General features: G+C 39.9%; 1 protein-coding gene across 1 annotated transcript; it reads right to left on the minus strand.

Annotated features, from left to right (window-relative positions):
• Window positions 1–15,380: 15,380 nt before the first annotated feature.
• Window positions 15,381–15,893, minus strand: LOC132630519 (uncharacterized). Its single transcript, XM_060346095.1, has one exon. The coding sequence runs from the start codon at window positions 15,891–15,893 to the stop codon at window positions 15,381–15,383; it is 513 nt and encodes a 170-aa protein (XP_060202078.1).
• Window positions 15,894–27,923: the final 12,030 nt, after the last annotated feature.

The raw sequence follows: 27,923 nt of genomic DNA on the forward strand, positions 1-27,923 counted from the left end.
GTTGTTGAAGAAACATAACTTGTTTGTTAAGTTTTCTAAGTGTAAGTTCTGGTTGGAGTCTATAGCATTCTTGGGCCAAGTTGTGTCTAAGGATGGGATTATGGTTGATCCATAAAAGATTGATGTTGTGAGGGGTTGGGCGAGGCCCGCTACTGTTACTGAGGTTCGTACTTTTTTAGGTTTGACCAGTTATTACTATCGCTTTATGAAGGATTTTGCTGCTATTGCTTCATCTTTGACTAGATTGACTCAGAAAGATGTTCCCTTCCAGTGGACGGATGATTGTGAGGAGAGATTTCAAAATCTCATGCTTCTTTTGACTATAGCTCTGATCTTAGAATTACCCGTGGAGGGTAAGGATTTCGCGGTCTATTGTGATGCCTCCCGTATGCAGGAGGGTAGAGTGATAGCTCATGCTTCCCGTCAGTTGAAGGTTCATGAGAAGAATTATCCTACCCGTGATTTAGAGTTGTTGGCCATGGTCTTCGCTTTGAAGATTTGGAGACATTACTTATACGGTGTTCATTGTGAGGTTTTAAACGATCACCGTAGTCTTCAGCATGTGTTTACCCAGAGAGATCTTAATTCCAGGCAGCACCGATGGATGGAGCTCCTGAAGGACTATGACATCTCTATTCTTTATCATCCCGAGAAAGCCAATGCGGTGGTTGATGCCTTGAGTCGCAAGGCAGTGAGTATGGGGATTTTAGCTCGATTGATTATTTTCGAGCGCGACAGTTTCGTTTGCCTCTAGCCGACAGTTTCGTTTGCCTTGATATTTCAGCCCCGGACAGGATTTTGACTTGTATAGAGTCGAGGTCGTCTTTATTGGATCGGATTAGGACTCATCGGTTTGAGAATGCTCAGTTGAGCAAAATTCAAGATAGAATTTTGAGGGGTGAGGCCAAGGAGGCTGTGATTGATTCTGAGGGTATTTTGAGGATTAGAGGACGGGTGTGCGTTCCTCGTGTTAGTGATTTAATTCAGTTGATCTTGTTTGAGGCTCATAGTTCCCGCTATTTCATTCATCCGGGGCCGACTAAGATGTATCGTGACTTGCGACAACACTATTGGTGGCGTCGGATGAAGAGAGATATAGTTGATTTCATGGCTAAGTGTGGGAATTATCAGCAGGAAAGTATGAGCACCAGCGACCCGGTGGAGTGCTTCAGAGGATGCCCATTCCCGAGCAGAAGTGGGAGAGGATTACCATGGAGTTTTTTACGAGTCTTCTGAAGACCCTTGGCAAGTTTGATTCTATTTGGGTGATAGTTGATCGATTGACTAAGTCCACTCACTTTGTTCCAGTTCAGGTTTCCTACACCGCAGAGAAGTTAGCCAAGATGTACATTCGAGATATTGTGAGATTGCATGGGATTCCTATTTCTGTTGTATCTAATCGGAGTACTATTTTCACTTTCCGTTTCTGGAGGGCGTTTCAGGAGGAGTTGGGTACTCGATTAGATCTTAGTACAACTTTTCATCCCTAGATCGATGGCCAATTTGAGCGGACCATTCAGGTGCTCGGGGATATGTTGAGAGTGTGTGCTATTGATTTGGTGGTCATTGGGATCAGCACTTTCCCTTAGTAGAGTTTGTGTATAACAACAGTTATCATTCGAGTATTAGCAGGGCGCCTTTTGAGGCTTTATATGGTAAGAGATGTAGATCTCTGATTGGTTAGTTTGATTGATTCGAGGCTCGGCCTTGGAGTACAGATCTGTTGAGAGAGTCCCTTGATAGAGTGAGAGTTATTCAGGCCAAGCTTTTAGCAGCTCAGAGTCGACGGAAGATGTATTCGGACCGGAAGGTTCGGGATTTGAAGTTTGCTGTTGGTGACCAGGTTCTATTGAAGGTTTCATCCATGAAGGGTGTTATGAAGTTTGGTAAGAGGGGCAAGTTGAGCCCCAGGTATATCGGTTCATTTGAGATTGTTGACCGTATGGGTGATGTAGCTTATGAGTTCATCCAGTTTTTCATGTTTCGATGTTGAAAAAGTACCATGCCAACGGTACCTACATTGTTCATTAGGATTCTATATTGCTTGATGTGAATTTGACTTATGAGGAGGAGCCTATCGCGATCCTGGATAGGTAGGTTCGAAAATTGAGGTCGAAAGAGATTGCTTCTGTGAAGGTGCAATCGAAGCACAGTCCCGTTGAGAAGGCTACTTGGGAAACCGAGTACGAAATACGTAGTTGATATCCTCAGTTGTTTACCGATTCAGGTATTTACCATTTCTTTCCTTTTCTTCGCTCGAGGACGAGCGACAGTTCAATTGGTATCAAATGTAATTTTGCCCTTTTCCGAGCATTGATTAGCTCATTTTTACCTGAAGGGACCGTTGGCACGCTTCCCGAGGTGTCTAGGCCGGATTCAGGCAACTTTTGTGAAATATAGGCTTAAAGTAAAAAATAGTTGACCCAAAGTTGACTTTTGGGTAAACGAATCTTTTTCAGAATTTAATCGATTCCGAGAGGTCCGGATGGTCATTTAGAACTTGTGTGTGTATTTGGTTCGGTTCCCAATGCACTCGGATGTATTTTGGGACTTGGGTTAGGAAATTAGAATTAAGGTATCGGGGGTTGACTCGATCAATGAGACCTCCGTTGGAAATTTCGAGGCCATGGGCACGTTCGTAGCATGGTTTTATGCGTGTCTATGTGTATGGTATGTGAGCAGATGGCCTCGGGAATTAGTCAGAAAATTGAATCAAATTGTGAAACTTGAGTAAGTTTTTGGTGTCTAGCGCCCACTTTGGCGGCACCAGCACCGCGGCAATGGTACCGCTGCAGCGGTAACCCTGCCGTTGGAGAGATCCAAATATTTTATGCTTGACCGCTGGAGTGGTCCCAGTGCCGCCAAAGCGGGTGACAGGCAATGTGTATAATTAATGAAGTGTTAAACGCCTTTAGACCCTCATTTTTTTCCATTTCGAAATTAGAGCTTTTGGGGACTATTCTTGCAGATATTTTGGGAATATTCTTAGAGGTAAATCTTGCTATCCCTCTTCTATTTCATTAATCCTTATCACCATAGATTCCCCCTTTCCTTTAATAACCCCTTAGTAATGGAAGATGAAGTGGGTTTTGATGAACTTTTTCCCTAGGCTTATTAATAATGAAATTGATGGTGTTTATGTTAGATTTTGATGAATCTAAGCTTATTAATCATATATCTTCCATTTTTAGTGTTGAATTTCGAAATCAAAGAGTTAGGGTTTATACCCAAATTGGGGATTTTGCTTCAAATTCGAAATTGGGTAAATCTACGAGTTAATATAGCAATTAGTGGTTGGGTTATGATCACCTAGTGCTTAATTTCATATTTTGCTTTCGAATTTCCTATTTTTCCCTTGTAGGCCCGTTTCCCCAATTTCTAGGGTTAGAATTGACCTAAGTTGAATAGTAGCAATATTAGTATCATTCTTCATATTTCTAATCTAGATTTCGAATATGCCTAGACTACTTTGGTTCTCAGACTCAGTGGAAAGGCAAGGCGATAGAGTGATTTGTTGGTGTTTGCGGTTCGGCTATCCAGGTAGGTTATGGCTTACCCTTGGTAAGACTTTGTATAGCGAAGCACATATTTAGATTATATTGTCGGAGACATCATGTGAACCTTAGGGTATGAAGTTGGGTTGGATATTGCCTTAGGTTGGGCCCTGTTGTGTGTTTGGGGATAGCCATCCTATTGTGTTGTAATTTGATTGTTCTATTGTATTGGCTTGATGCCATGAGTTGTTGGTACATATTGGATTCCGTTTATAATCTTGATTACGCTATTGTTGGCGTACCCACTGTTGGTACTTGTGATTCGATTATATTGTTGGCATACCCACTGTTGGTATTTGTGATTCGGATATATTGTAGGCGTACCCATTGTTGGTACTTGTGATATCTAGCATGATTATTGATGTTGATACATAAATTGCACGCACTCTCATTTTCATGATACACTGTTGAGATATTGATGATACTTGATGAAACACTTTGATGAGCTGGGCTCAGTTTTACTTGAGTGACGTGAGATGGCCGATATCCGATGTTAGTTCCGGAATCGTTAATTGAGTGAGTACATGGACTCCGCGGGTCTCCTAGAGTGGTACAGGTGAGAACCCCCCGTGGCGAAAGATCCGGGGTCCCGTCAGTCTGTTGGGCAAAGATCCGGGATGGTGGCACTTAGACTTCGCGAATCACATTGGGTTGTGCTACTGAGATGTCGATATTTCCGTCCGGAGTACATGTGTACACAACATTTGCATCGCATTGCATTGCATTCATACACTATTGCATTGCATTGCATTATGGCTTGATTTTGAGATGTTTGGTGTTGTACTTGTGATGTTGGATTCGGACTTGATACATTTAGACTTGGCACATTTGGGATTAGATGCTTTACTTAGGCGATGACGTGTACTTGGATTTGATTACATTTGATTTATACTTGTTGGTTTGTCTGCCTATCCGTTTTATTCTCTGAATTGCTTTATCTATGCTTAGTCGGCTGATGATACCTACTAGTACTGTTGTTTTGCATTGACCTGCACTTGTTGCTTTCCGTTATGAATGCAGAGTATCAGGTTGGATCCGCTTTCGTTACACGTGGTTGATAGTCGCTTCAGCATTATCTTGGAGTTTCCAGGGTGAGCATGGTCGTTCGCTGCCTTGAAGACTTCTCTATCCTTATGTCCTATTCTATTCAGAGACATAGACATTTTATGTATTATTATTCCATACTTGTATTATTCCCCTTTTAGATGCTCTTTTGTTATTCAGACTAGACCTGGGGTATTATTTATTATTCCGCACTATTCTACTATATATATATATATATATATATATATATATATCGTGAGACTTACGTATTTATTCTATTCCGTTGCTTGATTTAATTATTTATGTCTTAAAATTATCATTGGGTTAAGGGTTCGCTTACCGAGGTGGGAGAGGTAAGTGCCTGCACGACGTATGCCAAAATAGGTCGTGCCACGGGGGTAAAGGGATCTTTTTGGAAATTTTGTCAATTCCAATAGGTCTGGAATGTCATTTATGACTTGGTAGAGTTGTTGGTTCGGTCCTTGGAGCTCGGTGTATTTTGGCTATTTGATTGGAAATCTAGTTTCGAGGTGTTTGGGGTTGACCTGGTCAAGATTACCTCTTTTGGAAATTCCGAGTGCGCGAATGAGTTCATAGCATGTTTTATAGTTAAGATGCGTATTTGGTTTGTATCTGAGAGGTTCCGGATGAGTCTCAGGATTTCAGGGCGAAAGAGTGAAAAAACAGATTTTTGGGTTTTTCTGCGATTTTGGTTTCCTTCTTCGCGTTCAGAAAGAAGGTCTCGCATTTGCGAGAGTTGTGGACCAGGAGGGTCACATTCGCAAGTAGAGGCTCACGTTCGCGAAGAGAAGAGGAGGTCTAGGCCGGGTCGACTAACCCATCGCGTTCGCGTAGGCTTGATCCGGGTCGATGGTCACGTTCTAAAGATAGCCTCGCGTTCACGAAGAAGGATTAGCACCTTGACAGATGTTAAAATCCCCATTTCGTGATTAGACTCGTCATTCACATATTTGACATTTGCGAGCTCGGTTTAAGGTGATTTTCGATATTTTGCAAGGTTCATCTATTAAGTAAGACTCTAACCTTCCTTTTATGATTATTTCATGGATCAGTAAGGCTTTTCATGCTAGGATTCATGATTTTGGGGTAGAAAATTGGGTGTTTATGAAGCCTAAGTCTAAAATGAGGATTCTTGATTTAATCATGGAATTGATGTTGGATTGAGTTGATTTTTGGTATATAGACTCCATAGATGATGGGTAAACTAATTTTGGGGGTAAACTTCCCATTTTGCCCTTCGAGACTCGGAATCCTATTTTCAATGATTTTTTGGGTTCGGATTTAAAGTATGCTAATATGGGTATCATTGAATTTGTATGACTTCCTATAACAATAATTTGACCTTATTGAAACCAATTTTTCCTGCCAAATTACGGTTTTGATCTTCGGGGTTTAGAACGGAGTTTTGGGTTTACTTTCTAGGCCCAAATCTTTTATAGGGTTATATGGATATCGAATGACTCTTATTCTTACTTATAATTCATGCTTGAACAGATTGGTTGGGATCGTTTGGAGGCTCTACGAAAGGGCAAGGCAACGTTGTGATTGTCGGACTTCTATTCCTGGCATGCTAAGACTATGAACCTTAAATTAAGCGTTATGGTTGTTTATAATTGGACTAATGAGAGGGGACAATGGGATAACGGAAAGGGGTTCTGATAATTCTGAGGTGATAAGCACTTGTATAGGATACCAGTGTCATGATAAGGGTATTTGCGTAATTTCTAATGTATAGTCCAGTCTAAATGTCATGCTTTGGGCATTAGCTGATAGCATAGATTGATTGTGTCTGTGATTGGGTTATAAGGTCCCTTACTTACTACTTCTATACTTATTGCTTGTCTCATTGTGATTATGTGTTTTCATTACTCCTAAACACTCGTTTAAAAGTGGAAAAGAGCTCAAGATTGAGTCTTTATTGCTTAGCTTGATGCTTGTTGCTTAGCTTGATGCTTGAAACATAAGTATCTTCATGCTTATCATAGTATCTTATGTGCATTTTGAAGATACTTATGAAAGGTCCGATGGGAAATGATTCAGGACGAAGTGATGATGGTATTTGCGCCAGATTGGCTATATGACAGGTAATGTGGGCCTAAGGACTGAGTGTTGTGATTGGAAGCCTAAAATGGCTAGGACCCGATGTGATCTGGGAGATATAAGAATGTTGAGTTGGTATATGGACCTCGTGAGTCCCCCATGGGTCACGATTTGTTAATGTTCGAACTTGTATGTAGCGGGAGATGGATACAGGCCTTGTATTGCATTGCATTTCATATCATATTATCTTATTGATTGTTTATTGTGCCTTGTTGATTTGATTGCCTAATTTGCCTTAATTGTTTACTTGGAAACTTGATGGACTTGTGGACTAGAAGCTTCACTTAGGCTTATAACCCGAGATAAATTTGATTTATTGTGATTGTTATTACTATGGACTATTAGCGGTTAAGTGTAGAAGTAGTAAAAGTAGGTCAGCCCTCGTCTCTGTTTTCGTTAGTGTTGGTCAAGATGCTGTTGAGTACCCCTTATTCTTTGTACTGATGCTACACTTGCAATATTCTTTTGTGTACAGATTCTGTGCCCAGCACTATCGGACCTCCAGACCATGCAGTTGCTCATTGAGGAGGCCATTCTGAGAGTTCAGGGTGAGCTACCTAAAAATCCGTAGCACTTTCCCTCTATCTCGTTTTTTTCCTGTCTTTTCATTTCATACAGTATTTGAGTACTATTCAGATTTTTATTCATATTTAGTAGTTCTTGTCGTGACACCAGATTCAGACTTAGTTGTACTTACGATTCTGCACTTTTATGATTATAAGGCTTTAAGACTTAAAAATAGACTTGTATGTGTTACGGTTCGCTTTTACACAGATGAGGCATAAAAGTTACTATGAGTTTGTTGTTGCTCTAATTTGAATTTTTAGTATTTTAGAGTCGCCACCTAATTTATTATGGAAAACTAGGAAAAATCGGGTTTAAAGATTTTTGCAAAAAATAAGTAAAACTCTTTTGGATCAAAGTTCGAGGTAAGAGTTCTGCTGATCCCCTAGAGAAGATTTTACGCACCCTAGCATTAAAAATCCGTAGAATACGATTGACCAACGAGCTTCAGTGTGTGAGTAATATATTTACTTGTTTAAAAGTGTTTAGTTTTCCGCAAAAATGTCATTCTTATTCACATCATAAATTTCAAGAAAAAATTCGGCAAAAAATCCCCTTTTTATAAAGGGGTTTTGATTTAGAAATATCCGTGCAAGTGTTCAACTCACTTTGTTGCCGAACTAGGACACACTCGGAATTTCTCCCGAATAGAATCGCTACTATTCTAATCCTAGCAAAATGAGTTTAATACCTACAGGTTTTTATATAAATATGAAAATATGGGATATATTCCCGTTTGTATATGTATATATCACAAATATATTTTTTTCAAGTTAAGTCCAATTTTTGGGGGATGAAGCCCAATAGATCAACATATTCCCCACAGCCCATAACTTCTCAAATCTGATCCAATCATATTTCTCAGTCCGCATGTTGGCTCAATTTTCAGTCCGAACTCTATACGTCAGCCCAAAAGTGTCCAGTGGGCTTCCAGGCCCAATACCAATTGTCAGGAAGTTGTCCAAAATAAAGTAGTCCAATTCAGTCCAAAATTGATCACATTCAAAGTCCCAAAATATTTATCAAAGTCAGTTTTAAGTCCAGAAAAACGCCCATTTCAATTTCAAGTTTATCAAAGAAATTTCTCATTGTTTCTCGTAAATTGCACTTGTTTCATAAATTTGGTGTGAACCCCATTTATTTATTTTTAGGCCCAATTTCCAAAAACGTAATAAAATCTTATCAAAGAGTTTAGTTATTTGCCAATTTATAATTTCAAAGTTTTGTTCGTTTTTGAAGAACACATCGATCACACTTTGAAATCAAACTTTACTTAACCCCAAGAATTCCATTGTTTACCGGTTTCAATGTAAGTTTAAATTTTGAAAGAAAAAGGGTTTGAAATCATTTTTTAAAGGCGACTTCCTAAATTACTAAGTATTAATCCTAAATTCTAACATTCACATAGGGTTTCACTAATACCATGAGTTTATTTACAAAATACATATAATCAAATAATCAAAAGAGGAAAGAAATTTAACTAATGGGCTACCCGCACCCATTAGTGCTATTTTCACCCATAGCTGGGCCTTCAATAATCGATATTAGCTTCCCTTGCTATTTTTGTTCTAAGCGGACTCGATCAAAAGTAGAGTTGGGCCTCAGCCCAACAGGTTTTAACGCGAAATGCAGTAGCCAGATATCCCAAATGGGATTTTCTCATAAACACATAAAAGGATAAGGATTATCAACCAAACGCGATACTTAAATAGACTTAACATACTTAGTAGGCTGAAACGACTAAGTAAATCCAAACTAAATTAACTCATTTAATAGACATGGGCTAGCAGAAATACATATGAGGGACCAAGATAAAGCCCAAAAGAAGTTCAAATTGCATGCACATAAACAGAGGCCCAATTAAATGAAAAATGACACAAGCTCACATACTCATCATTTAAAGGAAAGGAAAGGATAAAACGCATATATACATTTGTATACCATACCCATATATACCAATAAGGATTTTAGATAGCCCAAAGGGGAAAGCTATTACCCCCGTATTCCTAATGCCGCACAAGATCCAAGAGGTTTCTTTGAACCTCCGGCATGGCAAGACACCAGGGAGGGCTCAAGCTTGATCTCCAAATAGCTATTTAACCTCCAGACCGGTGTAATTTGGTCATGGCACAGACTTGAAGCACACAGAAAAAGATCACACTTGGGCAAGCAGAAACCAAACCAAAAACAGTGTATACAGAATAAAGTCTCTTGGGCCTCAAGATACAATAAGCAAACCAGTTTTAATCAAGCTAACAAAGGACAGTAACTTCAATTGGACTAAGTGCTACAGAGTGCTACATTCAGTGAGAATACCTTTAAGCCATTATCAGTCCCCAGAGATAGATAGAACAAATAGATGCACATTTAGACAGCCAGAAAGGTAAGAATTTTGAATCATACACATACAAACATTCAGTTTCTTTCATTCAAAATAAACAAAGATCACATATGCAAGTGGTGAAGTTCAAATATAGGCAGACAAGACCCAAAGAAACATATGAAGAGCATACACTAGGCAAAGTAGCAAAACCCAACAAACATATAAACTAGCAGTATACAACCTAGCATGTGCAGCAAGTTAAAATGAATTGGAGTATACATCTAATGCTTACAGAATCCTTTCATAATACCAGCAGACACAACTTAAAATAGGCAGTTATGCAAGCAAATATAATAGGACAGGGCATTGGGTTCAAAATACGTTATCAGTACAACCTAATGCTTACATTATCATTTAGTTTTCAGATATCATAACTTCAACAGGCATAATAACTCATTCCAGTGTCCTCAATGCATCTCAAAACAACAATCATGATATTTAAATAAACCTGCTTCAGTAAAATAGGCTGATATATCAACAGTCTAAGGCTCTAAGCTATAAAACCTCAAAAACATTTGCTTGAAATTGGTTTATACATGCTTTTAAGTGTTCCTACTAGTTTAAATGCAGTATACTAGCCGTATTAAGAACAGAAGAACTCATAGTCATATTTAGATGGACACCTGGATTAGAATAAGCAGTATAACATGTATAGATGGGATTTTACTCAGCTAGTCAATGAAACAATCACTATGAGGAGGATAACTACATAGATGTGCTAGTATGCTTCCAACAAAAAAAAAACTAGAACCAGGCACTTCCCTCACCAAATAGTCATGGCAATGTATCACACAACCCCCACATTCAGACAAAAAAACTAAACAAGATTTCAGTGTACAGAGTGGAATACATAGCATCAGCCCTTCACTTAACCAAAAAGGGACAACAAGAAGCACAAAATTAATCATAATCCAATTTGATCCGAGGCAGACTGAATACATGGACATTCAGTACATTTAGGCCATTTATGGTTTCACTAATGCATTTATCCAAGGCACCTCATTGCACATAATACCATAATGGAACAACAATCATCAGTACAAACCAGGACTAGACTAGCACACAGAGAAACATCCACATCTGGGGCTTTACTATGCAGTAACTAACTGATTCATGACACACATATGACAAGTAAACCATGATTAACCATAACAGGATACACAACACATGCTTAAACATAGATAAACTTAGGCTAAGATAACATTTAAAAGCATACTTTGACTAGGCTAAGCTAAAAAAATATCAAATCATGCTTAACTGTAAAATAAATCATCATATAAGACTTCATTGGATTAAACTAACCTAAGCAGGCTAAGCAATTCAGTTATTAAGCAAAACAGGAGGATCTTTCTCATTTAACTATGATCACAGTTTCAACAACCAAATTAAAGTAATGTATATCATCTTATTTAAGCAAACCAGGCTAAACATGGTACAGTTCTCAACAAATGAAACAATGAACCTACTTAGCACAGCAACTAATCACAACTAATCATATAAACAGCCAGTAATGAACAAAAACCAAAATATCTAAGCATCCTTAGCTAAATAAGATTAATATAACTAAATAAGCATATTAACCAAGCCACAGAAATAATAAATGAACTACTTGTCTAGCATATAAACAAACAATAACCGAAATGATCAAATTGACACTTAAAAAGTGCAGAAAAATAAAAGAGAGGGAAAATACCTCTTTGTTGTGCAGCCCTGATCGAGTTTTGAACTAGGAGACCTTAACTTGTTCCCCCCAAAGCTCAAGATTATCGGAAAATCACACAAGAACAAGAAACTAAAACTTTAAAATTTTAAACTGATCGAACTCTTAAAATCAAGGCAAAATTCCCTAAAATTTAGGTATTTCGAAAATATGAGTGAATGTGTGTAAATATTCAATTCAAGGTATATTCAGTTCTATGTAACCTAGGGCTCCTTTATATAGAAAACCCTCAAACCTTAATTTCACGATGTGGGATAAATCCCTATTTTTGGGATTTCCTCTCTCACATCTACATTGTAGGGTTGAGATTGAGTTAAAATAAGCATCAAAGGACCAAATTAAGTCATCCAAAGGGTTCTTCATGAACCAATAAGAAATCGCGATTCAAATTCACAACACAACAAAACAATTAAAGCATTTCATTCCATGGACGTTGCAAGGTAGAAGATAGAGAAAAGAGCTGACCTTACCAATGTTTAAGGTCGTGTTTGGTGGTATTTGAAAACGAAGCATTGATTACTTGCCTCAAATGGCCGAACCTCAACTGCATAAGCGAAAAGCCACTGTTCCGATGCCATTTTTGGCTACGTGACGAGGATAAAGAGAGGGGGTGTAAAGGCTGCTAGGGTCATGCCTTTTGCAATAGACTGACTCGGTTCATTTTTAAAAATAAAGCCAAGGGCCCTTTCTTTCACATATGTACATGTATATATGTGATATCACATGTATATCCATGTATACATATGTATATGTCCGTTTTTAATACTGGTTTTAAGAGATAACCACAATTAAGTGGAAACTAATTAATTTAATCCCTTAATTATGATTCGGCAATGGTTAATTAAACAAGTAAAGGCTTAATTTTTTTAATATGATCTTTAAATGACTTGGTCTTAAGACCAAGCTATTTCAATTATAGCCTTTAGTCCAATTAGCCAATTTAAAGTGACAAATTTGCATAAATGACCTCAATTGATTACCAATGCGGTCATCAAATTAATTAGAAGGACAAATTTGTAATAATGACCTCAATTATGAGAAATGATTTCCAACTGGGCCACAATTGGGCTATTAATTGATTATTTCAATTATAGTCATTTGGTGGATAATGTTTTCAGAGTTAATCACAATTAAACACTTAATTAATTATGACAAATTCTAATAAATTGATTAAACAATAATTAAGCGTAAAAATGATTAATTTATTTTAATTACTCAAATTTCTTGAATTAAACAGAGTAAAATACTTGGTAAGTGCCAGTTTAACAATTTTGGAGAATTAAATAAATAATTGTTATAAATTGTGTTTCTCTTGGTTAACTTAGCACATGTCATAATTGTTGCAATAAATGTTTAAATTAATTTCTAAATTATTTATAATATTATAAGAATTATTTTACCAAATAAGAATGGTAAAATTTTATCTATATATTTTATAAAATCATTTTGACTTCTAAAAATACATATTTCACTCTGTTTGACATCCAAGGACTCTAGGTGATTAAAATAAATTACGAGAGGTCAAAAATTAGGTATCAACAACTGACCCCTTCGATGTTCGGGGATGGTAAAGTCATCCCTGAGCAACGAAATTTGACTAACTCTAATATTTTATTGACTCGACACATTCTTCCTCTCATTTTGTGCAATTTTCAACTATATGGCCGGATTTAAAGTTTCTGGGTTTCCTACATATCTCAGGTTTTATGAGAATTCAGGTCGTTTGGAGTTCGACTCAATTATGGCTTCTAAATGCAATTTAAAGCAAATTCTCAGATCTTCCAGCTATCAAGCTGGGAAGTCTAGTGTGATTGGTAAGAGTGTGACTGACTCTCTGGCATTGAGTCCGCCTACATATCCATGCTCTTGGGAATCAAGTCACTTGTAGTTCGACTCGATCGGGGGAAAAGGATATCCCTTATGCGGGAAGGCCTTTGTGTGTTCCGGTGTGTGCCCGACTGGTTACGAAATAATAAAAACAGACAAAGCATATAAGCAAATAAGAAATCTTGTGTCGCTAAGCATGGTGAGCAGTGATCTTCCAAGTTGTGTCCAGAGAGCTTGACCCTCATGGGCACCCTATCTCAACCGGCTACGTAAGAAAATATTCCACGTTTACTCCGCAATCTGTTTGGATTTGATTTGATCGACCTGTTCTTTGGCGGCTAACAAATCTGCTTCCATCGGCTGAGTAACATTGATTTTTGGATGACGAATATTGCGGTCATCTGACCGGATTTACATCGTCTAATCTCTTGAGCGAATACTACGGTCTCCTGACCGGTTTCACATCGCTTTGTGGTCTTGCTATATCCAGCAATTTATATGCATTTCCTTCTTGGCAATTGAAATAAATGCCCTCTTGATACGTTTATGTGAATGGCCCTCTTGGCATGTTTGTATGAATGACCCTCTTGGCAGCAGGAAAATAGATGTGCAATGGCCCTGTTGGCAGCAGGAAAATATATATGCAATGGCGCTCTTGGCAGCAGGAAAATAGATATGCAATAGCCCTGTTGGCAGCAGGAAAATAGATATGCAATGGTCCTCTTAGCAGCAGGAAAAATAGATATGCAATGGCCCTCTTGGCGGATAAGAAAAAGTGATGGCCCTCTCGGCAGCAGAAAAATAGATATGCAATGGCCCTCTCGACAAATAAGAAAAAGTGATGTGAATGACAGATATGGCCCCTTCGGCTGAATCGTCTTTCTTTCGTCCTTTGTTCCGGTTGTGACCCTCTTGGTCAAATATGTCATATTGTTTTACTACGACCCTTCTGGCCAAACATTTGCCATTGTGGCAGCTTCCAGTCATTTTGTAGCCATTGCGGCTTAATATTTTGCTCCCGTGACCTTTCCATCCTTTTATAGCCCTCGCGGCTAGGTACTTTTCCCTTATGACTTTGATCTTTTATAGCCCTCGTGGCTAGATATTTTTCCCTCTTGGCTTTTGATCTTTTCATAGCCCTCGCGGCTCGATACTTAACCCTCATGGTATTCTGATTTTTCCTTAACCTTTGTGGCTTTTGTCCTTGGTGGTAGTTAAAACTTTATGGCCTTCGTGGCTAGATATATATTTCGAAAGCCGGATCTCAGCAGCGGTATGGACTTTCTTTAGCGAAACGTTTCCTGCACATGAAGCAATGTTAGCAAAAGGATCATCTTCAGATGTTCTGGGGACCTGCATTAGAAATGGGTTAGTTTTTTCCTATTTCAAGTTGATCTGTGCTGCCGGAGGCGCTGTCGCATCTTCAGCTTTCTGGACCCGAAACCCTTTAGCTCCGGTATTCGAAAGATAAACCTATTCTCGTTATGCAGAAAAATCATTTTTGTAATGCAACCATAAGGGTATTTATTTGTGGGAAAATAAAAGCATTTTTAATTGTCATGACATGTGCTTTGAATGAGGGAGATCCTTTCTTCCGCGAAATTTTAAGACCTTTTCTAAAAACTTTTGCCCCAGTTTAAATTTCGGTCTCCAAATTCTCATGCCGAATCTTACAAGAAATTTTGAGATTTCCTCAAACTTTCTGCCCCAGTTTAAAGTTCTGGGTTGGCTAATTTTTGTAATGGATTAACGGCGCGAATTTTTGAGATCCTCTCAAAAATTCTGCCCCAGTCGGGCATTTAGCAGTCCTTGTTTTTTTGTAAAGTCTTATCTCTGAGGCTTCCCAGGGGCTTTCTTAGGGTGTTCTTTCGATGCGACTGAGCTCAAAGAGCGCCTACGTATCCTGTCGCAGCAGGAATTCAGGTCGGACATAGTTCAGAATAAAAAATAGTGGACTTTTGGTTTTGACTAATAAAGCGATCGAGTCCCAGACGAACTGCCTACGTACCGCACTGTGGGAAAATCAAGTCATTGCATAGTTCATCATACAAAAGGTATTTTGTTTTGTCTATCTATTACAAAACTATTACAAGCAAAAGGAAACAACTAATACAAGCAAATAGAATTACAAGCAAAAAGTACTATTTCAAACTAAGAAACTTCTTCTTTATGCATAGTAGCACTTAATTGCATCTGAGTTGATGGACTTTGGCCACTCTTGTCCGTCCATTTCTGCCAATATTACTGCGCCTCCGGAGAGTACTTTGCGAACCACATAAGGACCTTGCCAGTTGGGAGCAAATTTCCCTTTGTATTCATCTTGATGTGGAAAAATCCTTTTGAGCACCATTTGCCCGATCTGAAAAAGTCTGGTTCTGACTCGCTTGTTGAAAGATCTTGCCATTCTTTGTCGGTACAATTGACTGTGACATACCGCAGCTATCCTTTTCTTATCAATTAAAGACAACTGCTCATACCAAGCCTGGACCCATTTAATATTGTCCAATTCTGCTTCTTGGATGATCCTTAGGGAAGGTATCTCAACTTCAGCAGGTATGACTGTTTCAGTTCCATAGACCAGCAAGTATGAAGTTGCTCTGGTTGAAGTTCTGGCTGTAGTACGGTATCCCAATAAAGCATAAGGCAATTGCTCGTGCCAACCTTTATGATTATTAGTCATTTTTCTTAATATCCTTTTGATATTTTTGTTGGCTGCTTCTACGGCTCCGTTCATTTGCGGCCGATAGGCTGTCGAGTTCGGTGGTGATCTTGAATTGCTCACAGATATCCTTCACCAGGTGGCTATTCAGATTTTCTCCATTGTCTGTTATGATAGACTCGGGCACACCGAATCTGCATATGATGCAGTTTCACACGAAGTCCGCCACTACTTTCTATGTTACTGATTTGTGAGATGTTACTTCCACCCACTTGGTGAAATAGTCAATGGCAACCAAAATGAACCGGTGGCCATTTGAAGCTGTGGGTTCAATGGGTCCAATAACATCCATGCCCTAAGCAACGAATGGCCATGGTGAGCTCATGGCATTAATCTCACTTGGAAGGACTTTGATCAGATCACCGTGGATCTGGCATTGATGGCACCTTTGCACATATTTGCAGCAATCACTCTCCATGGTCATCCAATAGTACCCTGCTCGTAGAATCTTCTTTGCTCGTAGAATCTTTTTTGCTAGTACGAATCCATTCATATGGGGCCCACATGTCCCAACATGTACTTCTTCTAGAAGCTTGGTGGCTTCGCCGGCATCTACACATCTAAGTAGGCCCAAATCCGGCGTCCGTTTGTAAAACATTTCTTTGTTTAGGAAGAAACCATTCACCATTCTTCGGATGGTCTTCTCCATTTGTAATGCTTTCGGGGTATTCCCGTCTTTCCAGATACATTTTGATATTGTTGTACCATGGCTTGCCATCCGACTCAGCTTCCATAGAGCAACAATGGACATGGTCTTCTTTCAGACTTATCCTTAGTGGGTCGATGTGGCTGCTTTCAGGATGTTGGATCATCGATGCTATTGTGGCCAGTGCATCAGCAAATTCATTCTGAGCCCTTGGCGTATGTCGAAACTCAATCTTTTTGAATTTCTTGCACAATCTTTGTGCCAGGTTCATATATGGTAAGATCTTTTCATTCTTAGTGGCCCATTCGCCTTGTACTTAATGAATCAGCAGGTCAGAATCTCCGATGACCAATAACTCATTGATGTCCATATCCAATGCCATTCTGAGACCTAGGATGTAGGCTTCGTATTCAGCCATGTTGTTGGTATAGCAGAATTTGAGCTTGGCGGCCATGGGGTAGTGTTGCCCATTTTCTGATATTAAGACCGCTCCGATTCTAGAACCTTTGTAATTCACTGCTCCATCAAATAATAGTTTCCAGCCAGTATAAGATTCTATTACTTCTTCTTCTATGGCCAACACCCCTTCGTTTGGAAAATAGGTGCGAAGTGGCTCAAGCTCTTTATCCACTGGGCTTGCGGCAAATAAGTCAGCCAAGGCCTGCCCTTACACAATGTCGAATTCACTCAACAGGATCTACCATTTGACCAACTTCCCGATGGGCATGGGCTTACGGAATATGTACCTCAACAGATCCATCTTAGATATGACGTGAGTGGCATATGAAGACAAATAATGCCTCAATTTATGAGCTACCCAAGTTAGAGCACAGCGGGTTTTTTCCACTAGCGTATATCTTGCCTCACAGGTTATGAACTTTTTGCTTAGATAATAAATGGCACACTCCTTTTTTTCCTTCTGCATCGTGTTGTCCTAATACGCACCCGAATGCCTTTTCAGCAACTGAGAAGTATAGCAGCAAAGGACTCCTAGGCCTTGGTGGTACCAAGACTGGTGGGTTGGACAAGTATCTCTTGATAGTGTCGAACGCCTCTTGGCATTACTCTGTCCATTTTGTAGGAGCATCCTTTTTCAAAAGCTTGAGGAGGGGCTACACAATGATGGTGGATTGAGCTATGAACCGCCCAATATAACTTAACCTTCCTAGGAAGCTCATGACTTCTTTCTTAGTTTAGGGAGGAGGCAACTCTTGGATTGCTTTGATCTTTGTTGGCTCTAGCTCTATGCCCCTTCGGCTGACTATGAACCCCAGTAGCTTTTCAACCGGTACTCCAAACGCACATTTGGCCGAGTTCAATTTCAAATTAAACTTTCGGAGCTTGTCAAAAATTTTCCTCAAATGTGTGGTATGCTCCGAACTCTCCCTTGACTTGATAATGACATCGTCCATGTAGACTTCAATCTCTCTATGGATCATGTCGTGGAAAATGGTAATCATTGCTCTCATGTATGTTGCGCCGGCATTCTTGAGGCCGAAGGGCATTACCCTGTAATGGTATACTCCCCATGGGATGAGGAAAGTTATTTTCTTGGCATCCTCTCCATCCATTAAGATTTGGTGGTAGCCAGTGAAACAATCCACAAACTATTGTAGCTAGTGCTTGGCACAATTGTCTATGAGTATATGGATGTTCGAGAGTGGAAAATTATCCTTTTGGTAAGGCTTGTTAAGATCTCGGTAATCCACGCAGATTCTTATCTTGCCGTCCTTCTTGGGCACCGGGACTACATTGGCTAGCCATGTGGGGTATGATGTCACTTCCACCACTCTAGACTCAATCTGTTTTTCCATCTCGTCTTTGATTCGGATACTAAGATCCGGTTTGAATTGTCGGGTTTTCTTCTTTACTGGAGCAAAACCCTCATTGATGGGTAGCCTGTGAGACACTATGCAGGTACTTAGCCATGGCATATCGGCGTATGACCATGCGAAGACATCCACGTACTCCCTTAGAAAACCTATCAATTCTTCTTTGAAAGGGGTATCTAGGTGTGCACTTATCCTTGTTTCTTTGACATCCTCTTCATCACCTAGATTTCTGGCTTCTGTTTTGTCCAAGTTTAGCTTCTGCTCATTCTCCAATTGTTCTACTTCCTCTGTGAGACCCTCAGGTAGCATTGTGGTCTCATCTTATTCCTCATACTCTTCTTCTTCTATGTTGCTCGACTCATTCATTTCGCAGCATGTCATGACATTTAAGGTTGCTTTATTATTTTTATTACTGAAAAGAAATTCAAGGCAAAATATGTTAGTATAAAACATGCATGTAACAAATAAAAACGATCTTGATAAACCGATGCTTTAATTAATTAAAAATATTGAGACTTACAAACTGTGGTCCTAGCTTAGGTCAAGCTATTTCCGTTTTTGAAAACATTACGAGGCATGTAAGTGACAAAAAGGGGTTAGTAATTGGGCCTCAACCGATTCTCCCCATTTTCAAAAAATAAATTCAACTTTCTCTACCAAAGAGATAGTAGCGGGGTAGAGGTCCAGTTGGACAGCTGCTCGCCCGGTTCTGCCTCTCTGATGTTGGGTGCTTCAGCACATTCTTCTAGAATCATGGAGCAACCTTCCTCTTGGAATAGCATCCTTATCCCTTCTTCAATGTCAGCATCCTCATGCATAGGCATTCTGTGGAGAAATGACTCGTATAGATTTGGAATGGGTTTGCAGAGATCTGCAACCTCTTATTTTTTCTTGGAAGGAATCTCTTCCTCTGTTGGGATATAGTCAAGCCCAAAGCGAAAATTATCTTGAAGGATAGGAATGGGCTCAGTGATGCCCTGCAGATTCTTCCCTAAAACTTTTTCGGGTTCAAACCCGTTTAGAGTCATGGTGGAAGCAATCATTTTATAAACCGTTGGCATAGGAGTTTCCAGGGAGTCTATCTTGTGGGCTGCTCCCACTAACTCCATGACATGGAAATCCGTTCCTTTAGGTGCGGCTTCAATGACAGGTACAAAATTTTCTGGATAATTGTGCATGCTGGCTTCTCCGTGGATCACCACTTCTTCTCCTTCCCAGACAAATTTTATAGATTGATAAAGCGAGAATGGTACTGCCCCTGCCATATGGATCCATGGTCTTCCCAGAAGCAAATCCTAATTGACTCGTATTTCCATGACTTGGAATTCAGTGGTGAACTCAACAGGTCCTATTTGAATTTCCAAATCAACTACTCCAGTGGCGTCACAACGTCCTCCAGCAAATGGTCTTATGTTAGTATGGCTTTGACGAACATTTCCAAGGTCATACCCTAGATGAGTCAAGGCAGATTCAGGGCAAATGTCAATTAATACCCGGGTTACCACTTTGTTGCGGTACATGATAGTGATGTGCAACACTTTTTTGTGATTTATGCCTTCCTTGGGCAACTCTTTCTCTATGAAGGCAATTTGATGTTCCTCCATAACATGGGCGACCATTTCGGCCAGGTTTTCACTATTTGTTCCAGCTGGGACATGAGCTTACTCCAACATCATTATTAGAGCCAGGCGGTGTTGAAGCGAAATTTGCAGCAATGCCATCACCGATATTTAGGCAGACGTTTTCTTTAAATTCTCAACAATGGAGTATTTCTTTGGCTGTATTCGATGCCAAAAATCTTCGTCTTCACCTTGAGTGATAGTCCTTTTCTGATTTTCCTCCCTTCGGGGTGCCCCTTGGGTCAGGTCTTCAGGAGTATAACATCTTCCTGATCTTCTGATACGATGTGCGGCGGCAACTTGGACTACAAACTCTTAGCGAGGTGGCATTTGAGCTACTTGAGCAATGTGTGCTGTCACCGGTGCAGGGATTAATACTTTAAACTGCGGGCGTTCTTACAAAGACAGTGACGCTACTATGTGTTCAAGTTCTTTCACAAAATCGCGGATTATGGGCCTTCCTGTGACCCCGTCTTCTTCTCTCTTAATCATGTGAATCACACTGTTTCCATGGTTTGGCAAAGGATTGGTGTTCACATTTGGGGGGGGCCGTTTGGAGTACAATTTCTTTTCGGTCAATCAGATCCTGTATCTTGTACTTGAGGTTAATGCAATCTTCAGTATTGTGCCTTATTCCATTGGAGTGATAGGCGCATGTTTGGCCAACTCGGTAAAATCGGTTCTTTGGATCGACGGCCTTTGGCGGAAGCACTTGAATCATCCCAGCCGCACTTAACCTTTTGAATAAATTCGTCCGAGATTCCATTAGCAGAGTGAATACCCGAGGGGGTTTCCTCTCAAAATTAGGACGTGGTGCATTATAGGCATTTGGTGGGGGTTGATTCTGGTAGGTATTGGGTTGGTTATTTTGTGGGGTACGGCAAATGGGTGGGGGGAGTTTGATAATTTTCCTGTGGAGCTTGGTAATTTGGGGAAGGTGAATGGAAGGCATTTGGTGGAGCTTGGTAGTTTTGGGGTGGTGATTGGAAAGTCAGTTGTGTGTAATATACGGGCACTGTGTTGTAACGGGTGGGTACGTAGGTATTTGGAAGAGGTGAAACATATGCTTCCATTGGAAAATATTCCCTTCTTTTATGCTTGGGACTAGGAGTGTGGGATATGCTAATCACATCTTCCTTCTTTTTGTGCATGAACCCGGTTGAGCTTTAACTAGCAGATTTTCCAGTAATGCTTATGATTCGGCCAGTTTTGGGACCGTCTTCTATGGTCTCGCCCATTTTGACCAATTTAGAGAAAGGTATGCCCGCCATTGAAAGCATTCTATCATAGAAGTCTATATCTTATGAAAGGATAAAAACCGACACAAGTTCTTCTTCGCCCATAGGAGGCTGTACTCGGGTAGCCTCTGTTCTCCACCTACTTGCGTATTCGCGGAAGTTCTCGATGGACTTCTGTTTTACTTTCTCCAAATAGTATCTATCCGGCATCGTCTCCATAATAAAGCGAAATCTTTCCATGAAAGCAGCAGCCATGTCTTCCCATGTGACCCAATGGCGTATATCTTGCGTCGCGAACTATTCTGAGGCTTCTCCTATCAAACTTCGACTGAACAACCTCATGATGAGCACTTGATTGTCTCAGACACCGACTAATTGGTCGCAGTGGGCCTGCAAGTGCGCTTTAGGATTGCCCGTCCCGTTGAATAACTCGAAACGGGGTACTTTGAAGCCTTTGGGTAAATCCAAATTGGGATGCATGCACAAATCGTCATAGCTTAGACCTGTGCCGGTGAGGGTAGTCCTCATGGATCACTCCAACATTGTGGTCATCTTCCGCTCAAGCCTTTCTTCTTGTTTTTCGGTTCGGCCTTCCATGCCTTTTCCATCTCCTCGTAATGGTCAATTTCTTGATTGGGCGAGAAGGTACCTAGTATGACAGGTGTGTGGAAAGAAACAACAGGGAGAATTCGGGTATTGGGGGTGCTTTTGTTAGTTGGTAGTAGGGTGATGCTTGGTTGTATAGTGATGCTAGAGTGGGTATTTTTTGGTGTAGGGTAAGAATGGATAGAGTGGGCGATCCCGAGAATTTGGTTGGTGTTAAGTAGTGATGGGATATGGCACGAGGCACCAATGTGTCCATCGATTGAGGTAAATGGCATGCTGGTCATAACGAACCTAGTAGGGAAGTGATCAAGTAATGGTGAATTCAGAGATGAAAAAAATGGCAGAGGCCTTCTTTCTTCAGCAGGAGCCTCTCAGGCAGCATTAGCAGCTTTGTTTCGCGCTACTTCTTCTTGAAGATGGGCAATTTTTTCAAACATCATTTTCATGACGTCTTCAATAGTGATGACTCAGGCAGTTCGCGCAGAAGTAATTCTCTGAAAGCAATGTCAGTAGGGGTAGTCTCATTCTCCGAAGCACCAGTCATCTTTTCTTTTCCTTTATCTTGCAGGGATAAGGATGCTATTGCAGCTTTGGACCTTGTGAAGTATGCCAGTGTGAACACGGATCAACCTCTCTTTCAGATAAATAAAAAGAAAATCAAGATATCACATATAGATGGCAGTTTAAAACATTTAGCACAGAAATGATCATATGTTTGATTCAAATGCTCAATTGATCTCTTGTGCCGGTTTTTGGGACATCAGGTCGGCGTAGTTCTGTTTACACAAAATAGGGGCGGGAACAAATCCTTGTTAAATACAAAAAATGGGATCCCCAAAAAGCGACCTTTCTTTTGAGGTCAATATAGGTTGTTTGTCCGCTCAACCTTTCCTGGCCCTAAGGCTCCCAAATCCTAATAATGAGAACGGAGCACCAACCAAAGGACGCCCTTGTGGACCAAATTTTCCAACTCAAACTTGAATGCATCGCATTCTTCTATGTCATGCCCTAAAGCTCTAGAATGATACAAATATGTTTTGCGGCGGCCAACTCCTTCAGCTTGGGCCCTTCTGGTTCTGATGGGGCTAATCTTCCCAATACTGACCAATTTCTGAAAGATGCTCACATAAGAATCTCTAAACATTATGAAGTCGTAACGCCAAATACGAGTGTTCCGAGTAATCCCTTAAGTTGGGATAATGTTGTCATAGACCAAAAGTGAATGCGGTCCCCACATCTTGGTAATGCTTTTCTCATCTATCAGTCTGATGAGTCTTCTTTTGAAGGCTAAGTATTCATTGAGGGTATGCCCTGCCCGATCCTTGTGATAAGGGCATCTCTTATGTGCGAAGACCGAAGGACAGGGTGGAAACTTGTCGAAGCAAACACTGACTATTCCTTTGCTTCGGAACTTGATCATTATTTCCTCATTCGTAACCTACTTAGGCGAGATTCAGTAGGGAAATTCGAATGCCTTGACCACAATAGCCCACTATTCGGGTGAAGCTGGTCGAGCATACTCCATTTGCTCCATAAGCTCCTCCATAGGGCTTGATGACGCAGCAGAAGCTCCTTCCCCTTTGGGGCTCGACGGTGCAACAGAGGTTTCTTCCCTTTTTATGCTTAAGGGCGCAGCGGAGGCAACCCCCTTTGATGGCCATGTGGGCTCCTGTGCATCCGACTCTATTTCTTCTTCCTTGGACTCTTAAACTATCGGGATGTACCCAAGAATAATTACTTTTCCCTTGTCCAGGATATTTTCTCCTTAAGCTTCGATAGGTTTTTCAAGCAAGCTTTCCGCCAAATCCATTAACTCATCCGCCTCCTTAATCTTGGCTTTTACTGCTCGGATCTTTTTTTCTAGATCTTAAATCTTCCGGCGCAGTGAAACCTCATTCTTCCTCATGACCTCGAGCTCAGGTGCAGTATTGTTGTTCATCTTCAGATTCTGAGAAAATCATTAGCCTTAGTACGGGTATTTTTTGTTCATTGTTTTTCTTCGGGTGAGTCGACAGTATTCGAGACCAATTGAGCATTTAAACAAAACATATGGAAGCAAATAAAGTCATACAAAGCAGTTCATAAGATTATACTACGCACGTTCTTAAGCATACTAATCATTTGAAACATAAATGTGCCATTTGAATCAAACCATTGCCCCATAATCATTAATAATAATATTCTTCCCCGCAGGGATACAAAAGATAAAGTAAAGACAGTGCATAAAAATAAATAAGCAGAAATGTCTGCCAATGGTGGGTGATGAAGCCCGATCCCTATCAGTCTTGGCTTTCTTTACTTTCCGGAGGGTAGTCTGGATATGAAGATGGGCTGACGCCAAAGTCATCTCCATAAGAAACCCTTTCTGTGTGAAGGTTAGTGGAGTGACATCGTCTAAAGTCTTCTTCATTCGGTCATCTAGCTCAACCAAACAATCATTGGTAAGCTCCAACTCATGCCTCAGACTCTCTATGATGGCCTTGTCATGCTCAATTTTATCCAAATACTTAACATCTCTGTCATCAGCTCTCCGTTGAATCAAATGGGCTCAGATCTCGGCTTGCGAATCCTTGTCTTGGACACAACTGTAGAGAATAGGTCTAGGAGGAAGTGTGCCTTGCAAATCGTCCCTCAACAAATCCGTATATTCCACGACACAACCCGGACAAAATCTATCTTCAGCTAAGGTATCGGGACCCTAAATCATGCGACCCTTCCATTCTCGGACACAACACAAAGCCCTCGGTGGTCTATCGATGTCGTAGTCAATGATGAAATCTTCCATGCCTCCAATCTGGGGTACGACTAGGATTCTCCCAAATTGTCTCAACAACCGGGCAAGAGCATAAGGGCAAATCCCTCGTATTCCAATAAGCGGCAAAAATGGACACTTTCTTCCTTTAACTACAACTTCAGTAGATACGAAGTCATGGAACATCCTTTGAATGTTTTCTTCCTTTAATCTGGAGAAGGTGAATGTCCAACTTTGCCTATTTTGTTCTCCGAAGTTCGGGCCGAAATCCCGAAGACTGTCCTTTTCAGCCGCCTTACTTAAGTGTTGTTCACCCCTAACCTTGACCATATGTTTGAGGATCCACTATAGCAGGAGTAAATTACAACCTTGGAAGTATTTGTAATTATTCTGGCAGAGACTCAGGGCTTGGCACAAATCAGCTAATATGATCGGGGTTATATCAAAGTATTTGGTTTCTTCTTTTTGGGTTATGCCGTAAAAGATGGCATGGGTGACTGAAATGACTCGGGCATCTATGGCTAAGGAACAATCCTTGGGAAAGACCATAGTTCCTCAAAAGCAAATGGCGAAAGCTAAGGGTTTGGTGGCAGTCCGGTCGGCATAAGTTTTGAATTCTCCAGGATGTTTCACAAATCCATCCGGGCTTCCAAACCTTCTGTACAACTCTCTGAAGGGTATGGTGGGACCATGGGCCCAATTGGCGTAGTTTGAAAAAAGCATCCTACAAATTTGAGAATAGGTGGGTTTTTTCGGGATCAAAGTAATTTGGTCGGGTTTCTTTCTTCTTTTCAACCCCGAGCCTACGCTAGTCAGTATATCCCTAAGCTCCTCCAGTATTGGTGTCATTTCAATGTCATCCCCAAATCTGAAAATCATTCAGTCTCTATACTAGAATCCGGTAATTACTTATATCAGTTTCTTGCAACCGTTCATAGTCATGATGAATGTCAAATTTCCTAAATGACATGAAATTCCTCTTTTCTCCTCCGGGGACATTTGGCCCCACCAAATCCGCAGCAACTCAGGTGTAGTTAGGACCATATCGAAATTCAAATTGATCGACATCTACAAAACAAAACCTAACGTTAATTCCCCCCCCCCCCCCCCCCCCCCCTTAGGCAATGGTTTCATTCATAGGCACATTTAAACGTTTCCACATAGCACATTATACGATATGCGGTGTTTTTGGGTCATAGACCGTACTTGACACAGGGTAGTCTCCTTATCGGGTTTGGATACGTCTAAAATATTCAAACCACCCAGTCTACTTCTCATTTGGATTTGGCATAGCTCTATCTTAGGCTATGTAAGATTGGATTTTTCAATTTGACCTTGAACCCGAGCGGACTACTCGGGGTGAGCCGTTGTCGGCCGTTGGGTGACCGCACACCAACTTAACATTCAATGTGTTCCAAAAAAAGGGTGTTTCGAGTTTTTTAGTGAAGGCTAGACCGCGATCCCGCATGTCCCCTTTGAAACCATGTTTTTTGCTAGGAGTGGCGGAGTTTATGATATGATATGAATGACAGTTCAAAATTGCGGAATTTAAACACAGACAAATAAATACAATTAAAATCACATTATATTGAACCCTTATGGTTAGAACCTACGAAATCCCCAGCAGAGTCGCCATCTGTTACGGTTTGCTTTTACGCGGGTAAGGCATACAAGTTACTACGAGTTTGTTGGTGCTCTAATTTGAATTTTTAGTATTAGTCGCCACCTAATTTATTATGGAAAAAAAATGGGTTTAAAGATTTTTGCAAAAAATAAGTAAAAATCTTCTGGACCAAAGTTCGAGATAAGGGTTCTGGTGATCCCCTAGGAAAGGTTTTACGCACCCTAGTATTAAAGATCCATAGAATACGGTTAACCTATGAGCTTCAATGTGTGATTAATGTATTTACTTGTTTAAAAGTGTTTAGTTTTCCACAAAAATGTCATTCTTATTCACATCATAAATTTCAAGAAAAAAATTGGCAAAAAGTCCCCTTTATAAAAAGGGGTTTTGGTTTAGAAAAATCCGCGCAAGTGTTCAACTCACTTTGTTGCCGGACTAGGACACACTCAGGATTTCTCCCGAGTAGAATCGCTATTATTCTAATCCTAACAAAATGGGTTTAGTTCCTACGGATTTTTATATATATGAAAATATGGGATATATTCCCGTTTATATATATATATATATATATATATATATATATATATATATATATATATATATATATATATATATATATATATATATATGTATGTATATATATATATCACAAATATATTTTTTCAAGTTAAGTCTAACTTTTAGGTGATGAAGCCCAATAGATCAACATATTCCACGTCCACAGCCCAAAACTTCTCAAATCTAATCCAATCATATTTCTCAGTCCGTATTTTGGCTCAATTTTCAATCCGAAGTCTATGTTTCGGTCCAAAAAGTGTCCAGTGGGCTTCCAGGCCCAACACCAATTTTCAGGAAGTTGTCCAAAATAAAGTAGTCCATTTCAGTCCAAAATTGATCACATTCAAAGTCCCAAAATATTTATCAAAGTCAGTTTTAAGTCCAGAAAAATGCCCATTTCAATTTCAAGTTTATCAAACAAATTTCTCATTGTTTCTCGTAAACTGTACTTGTTTCATAAAATTGGTTTGAAACCCATTTATTTATTTTTAGGCCCAATTTCCAGAAACGTAATAAAATCTTATCAAAGAGTTTAGTTATTTGCTAATTTATAATTTCAAAGTTTGATTCATTTTTGAAGAACACATGGATCACATTTTGAAATCAAACTTTACTTAATCCCAAGAATTCCATTCTTTACCGGTTTCAATGTAAATTTAAATTTTGAAAAAAAAAGGGTTTGACATCATTTTTTAAAGGCGACTTCCTAAATTACTAAGTATTAATCCTAAATTCTAACATTCACATAGGGTTTCACTAATACCATGAGTTTATTTACAAAATACATATAATCAAATAATCAAAAGAGGAAAGAAATTTAACTAGTGGGCTACCCGCACCCATTACTGCTATTTTCACTCATAGCTGGGCCTTCAATAATCAATATTAGCTTCCCTTGCTATTTTTCTTCTACGCGAACTTGATCAAAAGTAGAGTTGGGCCTCATCCCAACAGGTTTTAACGCGAAATGCAGTAGCCAGATGACCCAAATGGAATTTTCACATAAACACATAAAAGGATAAGGATTAGCAACCAAGCATGATACTTCAATAGACTTAACATACTTAGTAGGTTGAAACGACTAAGTAAATCCAAACTAAATTAACTCATTTAACG

This window comes from Lycium barbarum, chromosome 3 (genome assembly GCF_019175385.1).
Source record: "Lycium barbarum isolate Lr01 chromosome 3, ASM1917538v2, whole genome shotgun sequence".
Taxonomy (NCBI): Eukaryota; Viridiplantae; Streptophyta; class Magnoliopsida; order Solanales; family Solanaceae; genus Lycium; species Lycium barbarum.

What these genes read in the sequence shown, in the direction of transcription:
- LOC132630519 (XM_060346095.1), bottom strand. Translation starts at nt 15,893, where the DNA reads ATGACTAATAATCATAAAGGTTGGCACGAGCAATTGCCTTATGCTTTA.